The following is a 10776-nucleotide window of genomic DNA, read 5'->3' as shown; positions in this document are numbered from 1 at the left end:
GCTGCCATCACAGAAACCGTGATGATAGGAAGAAGACGGGGCTACATGTATAGATGCTACCAGGAACATATATGACATATGTCATATACGTTCCTGATGCTACCGAAAATCATATCATCTCCGACAAGTAAATAATACAGGTAAATTCGGGTTGGGGAAGCTGAGTTGTTACTATCTAGAGATGGAAAAGATAGCTGGGGAAGGGGACACATTTTCACTGAGTGGCTCTCTATTGTAACAGGGACGTATATGTCATATACGTCCCTGATTGTAAGTAGAATCTATGTGATGTGATTTCAAGAATATAGTTGTCATCTGTTCAGATAAACTTTTAAGAACATTTTTTGACCCCTTGTGGAAACAAAACACACAATCGAATTATATTATTGAGCATACTCTCTTAAAAATGCCCAAAGTGTACGATATACTTAATAAATCATTCCGCTGACGTTAGGGTGGTTTACAGGGAGATAATGGAATGGGTGTGTGCTACCTATATTTTGTTTCGTATGATAAAAATAAAATAACTTTTGATGATGAAATAAAATAAACAATAATAACAATTAACATTAATTTAGGGTATTTTAAATAAAGTATGTTAGTGAAATAGCATTCAGAATTGTTTGTACATTTTCTTATTTTTGAAATATTCACTGCGTATCTATTGTTGATCTTTCTCTTTCCGGTCGTCACCATGAAGTAATGGCAATTTCTGTTACCCCTTGTTTAAAATCGCTCTATTATTGCGACATCAATAATCTTAGGAAGAAATTAAGATGATTCACTTAATAAATGATAGTTACTCGTAGATAATATGTTTTAATTTTGCGTTTCAGGGTCGAACTTTGTGCGTTCAGCGGCTACAAAATCTACCCAGGCCATGGGAAAAGAATGGTCAAAATTGACGGGAGGGTAAGCATTTCCCGTTAAACTCCATTAGCAAGTAAAACCCGTCTTGTTTTGTGATCATATCGATGTTGTATTGATATTTATAGAACTGCATACAACGCCACGAATTAAAATCAGATGTGAGTTTTGGTTGAGATTGCCAAGTGCCTGAGGTCTGTCGATGTTGACGTTTAGTGTGTCTACTGATACACGTAAAGATCTACGCAACGAAAACTTATTTTGCAACAGTTAATTTGCACTTTGTGAAAACATTAACAAACAGATTATGATAAAAATGTGTTGTGCAGTAATGGCGAATCTGGCATATATACAGGGTTAAACATGGAGGGGTCTAACGTTCCCCGAACCCCTTAAGACTGAAAACTTTCTTCCCCATTACCACATTTTCGGAATGATGTGAGCCACCTTACCTTTGACATTGATGAAAACTTGTTGAAATTGTCACATTGTTCTAGGATCCCAGGATTTCACCATGTATTTGTTGAATATGTAAAAGTTTAGTAGTACATTAGACCGGTGTTATGCTACTGAATAACAGGCATCCGAGTGGATTTTTATTTTTATTTTTTTAAATAAATATGTATTCATAATTCACATGATAAACGTCCAATTATTGTTATAAAAAGCTGAACATGTGCTTGCTTAGATAATGAAAATGTATCGAGATTGAACTTACTTTATTGAAATCAAGCATTTTGCATGGCACATATAGAGCCTGGTACATGGACCCGTTCCCAATTGACGGAAAATGGAAAAATATCATATAGATATATGTATGAGAAAAAGAGTCTTTCATGGGAGAAACAAACTTATTGTGATAAAAATGTAGTAAAAAGAGGAAAGAAACTTGTGTTGCTGCCAGAATGATATTTTATATTGTACAGTCAAACTGATTTTATTCAGCTTCCATGCATTTCTGCTTTTTGGCTATTATTTCTGCCAGCTTCATCTTGTGGCTTTTTTTGAGACACCATATGGGTGGATGTGCTCAGATATGATTGTTTATTGCCAAAGAAAGCATTTTAAACAATGTTTTATTTTCTTTAATCAGTTTTGTGTAAACTTGTCATTTTAAAAACAAAAAAATGTTTTCAGGTCTTCAATTTTGTAAATGCAAAATGTGAACGCTCCCACTTGATGAAGAGGAACCCTCGTAAGATCAATTGGACAGTGTTATACAGAAGGAAACACAAGAAGGGCCAGACTGAGGAGGTGTCTAAGAAGAGAACCCGCCGTACCACAAAGTACCAGCGTGCCATCACAGGGGCAACCCTTACAGACATCATGGCAAAGAGGAACCAGAAGCCCGAAGTCCGCAAGGCCCAGAGGGAACAGGCCATCAGGTATGTTGTATGTTAGAAGTAATTCATATGTAGTCATTATAAAATATCAGGATTGAAGTTGTACGGAATGTTTTATTCTGTTTATGCTTCTGCAAATTGGAAGTGTTTTACTGTAGGTACAACAGAACTATCCCTGCTCTTTGGAAATTTTCAGTTTATTGGGTTACAAGCTGGTGTGCAAGCAAACAATATTTGGATATTTGCTGTGTATTGTGGATGGATTAGAGTACTTTTCTTGAAGTAAAAAACTAGATTCTTACCTCATTATGAAGAAAAAATATTCATTTTAGAGAAATCAATGGCCAAGTTTTGTATTTTTGGGTTGAAAATATGACGAAAATTTTGGAAGTGTTTGCCCAGTTTATTTTTTTAAAATGAAATTCATGGTCCAACAATGTGCACCAAAAATATTTGAAATCTATAAACAGGTTATTCTGGCAGGTTATCAAAAATTTTCACATGTCCAAAATGTATTTTACAGATTCACAAAATCTTAAATAAATACCACAGTTTTATGTGGATTCTCAATAATTATCAAAAAAGCAGTCAGGGATGCTCTTTTTCTGTTTCAAAGACCAGTTCTGAGATTCCTCCAGACAAACTCAGCATGTGCAACAAGATTGTCTGGACCATATTAATTAGCATAAAAGTTTATCTACAAAACAGTTAGTTATGCTGACCAGTAGACCTGTGTGTTCAGTGAATTTGTGCATTAAACTTGCCTGTTCAGAAGGGCAAAGGACATTGCAATATCAATTATATGTTATCGTTTGGTCCAAGCAGAATCAACAAAACTGAAATATTCTTTACATTCAGTACTGTAATGATCAGCAGATATAGACTTGGTTAGAACTCTCCTGTTGTTTGGACTTTAATCTTCTCTTGCACGTTTTGTAACGGCGTTTCGGATTTTTCTTGGTGTGAATTGTAATTAAGGTATTACTTTGTAACACCCTACATTCGTGATACTTCAGTTTAGAAAACATTGGTAAACGAAAAAAAGAAAAGCACTAAATATTATACACGTGACAGCGATATCACTAAATGACTATATGTGTTTACAATGCCATGAGCACAAAACTATATATAGACTGTCCATAGAATGCACTACAGGCTTGAATAGTCGATAAAGATAATTAAGAAGAAAGTGTTTAATTGCTAGCTAAAAGATGTTGTCTTCCATTGACTGAAAGTGAATGTTGTCTATGAAATTCTATGCTGCTTAAAAATAATTTCTAGCATTACCGCACATTCGGTCCATTACTACATAATTTACTGTATTGACTAAAATTTTGCTAAACATGTCTGGCGGTCCGAAGTTTGGCAAAATCTTTTTCAAGTAGTGAAATAACCCATCTTGCTTCCATCTCAGTCAAGTATTCTATATATATTTGCATTGGAAGAATTTTCTCAGTTTTTAAGGGGGTAGGGCAGTTTTTGAAACTGTTCTTTATTCATATATTTTTTTTACATACCGAGTTGAAGTACTGTAAGTTTATTTGTTTCTAAAGCATTTTCTTTTTCTCATGTACTACAGAGCTGCTAAAGAGAAGAACAAGGCAAAAGAGGCTGTCAAAAAGGCTACAAAGGTAACTTAGGTGACCGGGCAGTGCTTCTCCAGGTCACAACAATTTCTTACATATTCATGTTAGAGGAATGTAGTATAGCAAATCTTCTCACCAAGTTATCACAAAGGTAACCAAAGTGATACAAGAACAGGACTCGGAAGTCGCATGTAGATTTTATCTGCTCCATATCCTCCCGTATTTTCACCCAATTGTCATTTCATCAGCGAGGTAGCTGTTTTACTTAGATGAAAATAACAAGGATTATTGAAATGAGTTGTCCGTCTTGTCCAGTCATTGGGATATTGTGCACTACATGTGTAATACTTGCATGAATGATGCAACTAGTTAGGGTTTGACAGCATGAATGTTTAGATGCCGAATTTGTCCTACATTTTATTCTTCTGTCCCTGAAGTTGAAAATCAAGTTTAAATATGGTTATTACACAGAACTAAGCCACCATTACCAAATATTGTAAATCGTTGGAATAGGCTGCAATGTAATGTGAAGTGTCACACAATTCTGTTATCAATCTCGTCAATTTATCACTCGTGCATAAAAGATGTTGAAGTGATATTAACAGTCAATAGTTACAGATTAATACATTGATATTAATTCTTGTATAGATGCTTATGTTTATGGTAGCGGGGATGTCTGTCAATTCAAACCAGAATAATTTCCTGACCATAAATTGATTCCAGTCGTAAGTGTCTGAAGATAGCAATTATCATGTGCTGCCTCTTTATCATTACAGGCTGCGGCTCCCAAACAGACACAGAAGGCAAAAGCTGCAAGGAGCGCACCAGCAAGCAAGCCACGTGTTGGTGGAAAGCGATAGATTCCTCTGTATAAATTATTGTAATAAATCTGCCTTCTGGTGAGCTCATATGGTCATTTCTTGTGTTGTTCTACAGCTATTAGTACCTGGTATATGTTCTCTAGAATGACACTAAAGGATAGAAGGCAGGGCTCTCGATTTGGCAGATTTGGGGCTGAATATTCCCAATGCAAAATAGTATCTTTTTTTCCCAATTTAGACCCCGTTCTCCCAATTCTATGGAAAACATCATTATTTTTCCCAATTCTAAGGGCCCTGGGCCCCAGTCCCAAAATGGGGTGTGAGAGCCCTGGAAGGTACCAGGAAATTAAAACTCTGGTGTGCTAGATAGGAATGGTTATTACTAAATGGCAGTCAGGAGATGAAATACTCCTTGCCTTCAAGAAGATTAAATGACAAAGCAAATAATAGAATGCCCAAATATGTGGAATTTTTCAAAACAACTCCAAATAGTATGAGAATTTTCAGTGACAATTAAAGATGTTCAGCACATTGTTTTATACAGACCCCTGCCACCCCACCCCATTTTGAACTTAACGTTAATGAGTTGACATTGGATGTTTTTCAGGCTCTGATTTTGTCAGTTTACTTTAATAGGTTCATTTCCTGTTTTGACATTAACTTGGAACTTGGAAAAAATTGTTTACTTTTGGTTGCCAAATTCAAATTTCTTTTAAATTCAACTGGTGCTGACTTTTTGATTATGTAAACAAGAGACTCGCATCCCTACTTCGTAATATCAGACCACAAAGACTTGATTATCACTTTAACTTTCATACTATTTCTAGCTAAATCCCACTGAAAATCTATTTTCCAAGATGGCAGTTATGATCAGTAGTCATAATGTTGTGATCATGGGTCTGAAGTAACTTCTTAATCAGCTTCATTTATATAAGAGATGATTTCCTCAAGTGGTGTTTTGGACCAAATCTGACTGAAATCAAATGGAAAACTCGCAAGGTTATCCCTATATCAGACGATCGGACATAGCAAAAGGTTATTCCTGTATCAGATGATTGAACATTATGCAAGGTCATCCCTGTATCGTACTACTACACTAAACACAAGGTCATCCCTGTATCGTACTACTACACTAAACACAAGGTCATCCCTGTATCCTACTACTACACTAAACACAAGGTCATTCCTGTATCCTACTACTACACTAAACACAAGGTCATTCCTGTATCCTACTACTACACTAAACACAAGGTCATCCCTGTATCCTACTACTACACTAAACACAAGGTCATCCCTGTATCCTACTACTACACTAAACACAAGGTCATCCCTGTATCCTACTACTACACTAAACACAAGGTCATCCCTGTATCCTACTACTACACTAAACACAAGGTCATCCCTGTATCCTACTACTACACTAAACACAAGGTCATTCCTGTATCCTACTACTACACTAAACACAAGGTCATCCCTGTATCGTACTACTACACTAAACACAAGGTCATCCCTGTATCCTACTACTACACTAACACAAGGTCATTCCTGTATCCTACTACTACACTAAACACAAGGTCATCCCTGTATCCTACTACTACACTAAACACAAGGTCATCCCTGTATCCTACTACTACACTAAACACAAGGTCATCTCTGTATCCTACTACTACACTAAACACAAGGTCATCCCTGTATCGTACTACAACACTAAACACAAGGTCATCCCTGTATCCTACTACTACACTAAACACAAGGTCATCCCTGTATCACACTACAACACTAAACAAGGTCATTCCTGTATCCTACTACTACACTAAACACAAGGTCATCCCTGTATCCTACTACTACACTAAACACAAGGTCATTCCTGTATCCTACTACTACACTAAACACAAGGTCATCCCTGTATCGTACTACAACACTAAACACAAGGTCATCCCTGTATCGTACTACAACACTAAACACAAGGTCATCCCTGTATCGTACTACAACACTAAACACAAGGTCATCCCTGTATCGTACTACAACACTAAACACAAGGTCATCCCTGTATCCTACTACTACACTAAACACAAGGTCATCCCTGTATCCTACTACTACACTAAACACAAGGTCATCCCTGTATCGTACTACTACACTAAACAAGGTCATTCCTGTATCGCACTACAACACTAAACAAGGTCATTCCTGTATCGCACTACAACACTAAACAAGGTCATTCCTGTATCGTACTACTACACTAAACACAAGGTCATCCCTGTATCATACTACTACACTAAACACAAGGTCATTCCTGTATCGTACTACTACACTAAACACAAGGTCATTCCTGTATCACACTACTACACTAAACAAGGTCATTCCTGTATCACACTACAACACTAAACAAGGTCATTCCTGTATCATACTACCGAACATTACACAATATAATCTCAGAATGAGTCTACTGGACAGAAGGTCATCCCTGTATCAAATTACTGGGCACAAAGTCATACCTGTATTGGACACCCAGGTGCCACACAAGGTCATCCCTGTATTAGACACCCAGGTGCCACACAAAGTCATCCCTGTATTAGACACTCAGGTGCCACACAAGGTCATCCCTGTATTGGACACCAAGGTGCCACACAAGATCATCCTTGTATTATGGACATGAGTATCTACTGGACAGAATGAGACTACTGGACACGTGGTCATCCCTGTATTAGACTTCTGGACACATGGTCATCCCTCTATCTTACAACCAGACAACATATGAGATATTCCCTGTATTGGAATACTGGACACATGTTCATCCCTCTATCTTGCAACCAGACAACACACAAGGTAATCCCTGTATTAGAATACTGGACATCAAATAAGATTATAATGAAGTATCTTAGTATAACCCAGTTACTACTCTCTAGAAAGTAATGAAAGTAGTGAAAAAGAGCAGTTGTTGACAAAGAAGACAAACAATAGACTGTTCTTTATCATATTTAATAGGTTGATATGATGGTTATTCATTGGTGATACAATGATGAATTAATGCTTCAACAACTTGCTTAACTTAGTCACATTATCAACAGTGGGACACAGGGTATCTGATAAATAGCCTCCGGCCAATGAAAGAATACTCTGGAACACTCGCAGCACCTGTATAAGGGAGGCAACTCATTGATGTGCTAATGTATAACTTTACTCTTTGCATTATTTAGAACACTAGTAACCAGCACATTTTTTTTCAACTGCAAGATCAACTGACAGTTTTAAGGACATTCATGTATAAAAAGTGGTTTTTACATGGGATATTTTGTGATTTTAAAATCAGATTTTGAAATATCAGAAATAAGGGACAAAGATTTAGGATCATGGAAAAAAAGTGCTTCCTGTTTTCACTTTTGCAATAGCATTTGACAATCGATTGATAAAAAACATAACAAGTAGAGCTTTTCTCTCAAAATTTTTTTAGTTCCAGAATATAAAAGCAAATTAAACATTAAATTAACATTAAAAATTAAAAATTAAAGAAATCTAGAATTATTTTTCCTTCATGAATGATGACATTTTTTGTCAAACAATTATTAGGTACCAGATACTTGTGATACAGAGAAAATTTATTGGGCAATTCTTAGCTGATAATTTGCTATGTTTACATAAGTACAGCACTAACACTAACAACTATTACTATGATTACAGTTAAAATAAGTGATTTCCTAACTTTCTTCCTTGTCATCATTTCAATGTATTGGTTTGGGATTATTTTTGTACATATCATTTTATCTACATCACAATATATATTTATATATATATATATATATTTACCTAACTGCACATTATGACATCAGATATCAGATTCTTGTAGAACATTTTAATAATTGGAATTGCACAAAAATGTCAAGAAAAACATTTTTGTAAAATATATACTAAATATTTCCTATAATGTCTACCAACCAGTGCCATTTACTGAGCTATCACATGTAGACTTCAATAACCTGAGCTGAAATGTCTTCACAATCAAAAAGGAAACTTACAACTGTACATGTTGTAAGAGAGAATCTTTCCGAGTTTAGACTATTCCAGCTTGGATACCAAAAATGTTAACAATAACAAACTAATCATGGTTTTTATGACAGAATATTGGGCAACCAGTACCCCAAATTATGATGACCTTAACTAACTAATGTCTATGTTCTAGCGCATACACACTAAGGAATATGAGGCAACATTCGTCAAAGGGAGGTAATCCCTTTCAATTTACAAGTTGGGCCTATGGCAACACATACAATTCACTTCCCATATACACTGTAAATACATTGGCTGCACCAAGTTTTTACATTTTACATAACTTCAACATGTTACAAAACATTATATGTTTTCAACTTTCTTTTAGTGAGGGATAAAAAATATTGATGAAAGTGTTCTTGATTGAAAAAAAAAATACAGGGACAAAAAAATACACAAAATAAAAACATTAAATAGTCCCACAGCTGACTCAGTAACAATGTGAGATTTGAACACATTTTTGCTCTTGGGTTGTTGCTAGTTATCTAATATTTCTTTCATCCTGAGTTTTTCTAATTACATGTACACATAAAATATCAATATAAGCATTAATCTTATTTTCGGCATTTAACAAAAAAGAGAGACAAATTACATATGATTTAAAAAAAAAATGATTCAAACTGACAGAAATTAAGACTTTAAAATCACTTTATCCAGTTTAAATCTAAATCCATTTACAATTTCCAGACATGGGTATAATACATAGAAAGCAAAACTCAATGTAAGAAATTAGATACTGAACAACATCATTAAAACTAAAACAACTGCTTAAAGATTCAGAGTGTGATATGTACATTAAATAAATTATCAACTTACAACCTAACAATTGGAACATGAACTTTTCAAATGGATGAGAAAATGGAAAAATTGATAAAAAGTAAAATTCAGATATACACGTGAATGTGAGAATTTACACAGAAAAAGGACGGAAAGTGATTTCAGATTGTTCAAATGTATTAAACTATATGTAAATTGAATGTTAAAGTATTATTAAAATATGATTGAATTTCTATTTACCCAATTAATTTCACCAATTTAATGGGTGAATATTTTAACTGGACGGAAATTAGTTGTTTACGGCCTGATGACATCTGATATGATTTATCAATATTTAGGGGACGGCCATCAATGTTACGATCTGTGTTTATTCACTCCAACACTCAAAAGAAGGGACCAGTCACATAAAAATGAATGCACCGAGACTGGGATGATGATCTAATCCAAATAGACAGGAAAGCCTTCCTTTTTCATTCAGGATTACTACCAAATCTTACATATGATATGCAGCATACAATACCTAAGTATTTTTTTATTTATATATTCATTTACTTATCTGGATATAACTATCTCACTATCCCAGGCCCAGAATTCTCTCTGATCTCAACAGCCCTATTTTTATTTATATACATCTTGGGCGAAATCGTACATTGCAAAGAACATTTGAACTGTCAACGTAAAAAATAAAAAAATACATGATATTATAATGTCAATGAACTTACAACATAGAAAGTGTAGATATTTTCTTAAAAGTGAAAATTGATATATTCACCTTAGTGAAAAATGCACAGACACATTATATATCTATATTTGATGACTTCAGAATTCAGTACAATATCAATAAATGGAAAAATATATATAATCCTTATTGTCTTGGACACATAAAACAGAAATAACAAAGTTACCTTGCTGACAGATTAAAACAACAATTTTCGGAAATCAACATTCAGTAACAAAGTTAGATTTGTAGTCTATATGCATTCACACTTGGCACACACCTGGTAACAACAATATGTTTTATCATAGACTTAGGGAGGAAACAAATTACGTGTATATACAGCATTTGTCATCATTACTTTGGGTCAGAAGTATGTAAAAAAAAAATAAGATATTGATAGTTGTATATCCTGTAAATAGTAATATTTTGTTTATTTAATTTTCAAGCTTCTTCAAAACCCAAATTCCAATCAGTTATAACAGTTTTGATAGATATTAATATTTAAAATGAAATTTTTAGTTCAATACCTAGCTTTGCCTTGAAATTGATATTTTTTCTTTAAATAAGGATCTGCAATCCTATGTAATTATCTTATAAATAGTGGCATTACATTCAAAAAC

General features: G+C 34.5%; 1 protein-coding gene across 1 annotated transcript; it reads left to right on the top strand.

Moving 5' to 3' along the window:
* The first annotated feature begins 679 nt into the window (after positions 1-679).
* On the top strand, positions 680-4704 carry LOC132549700 (large ribosomal subunit protein eL24-like). Its single transcript, XM_060213653.1, has 5 exons — positions 680-699; positions 837-912; positions 2005-2252; positions 3790-3841; positions 4573-4704. Exons 1-5 carry the CDS (start codon positions 695-697, stop codon positions 4654-4656), a joined length of 465 nt encoding a protein of 154 aa, XP_060069636.1. The 5' UTR covers positions 680-694; the 3' UTR covers positions 4657-4704.
* The last annotated feature ends 6072 nt before the right edge of the window (positions 4705-10776 follow it).

Source organism: Ylistrum balloti, unplaced genomic scaffold (assembly GCF_031769215.1).
Source record: "Ylistrum balloti isolate Yb309-2 unplaced genomic scaffold, AGI_CSIRO_Ybal_v1 Utg370076, whole genome shotgun sequence".
Classification (NCBI taxonomy): domain Eukaryota; kingdom Metazoa; phylum Mollusca; class Bivalvia; order Pectinida; family Pectinidae; genus Ylistrum; species Ylistrum balloti.
The sequence above is the reverse complement of the archived record's forward strand: the minus strand, read 5'-3'. Positions and strand labels throughout refer to the sequence as shown.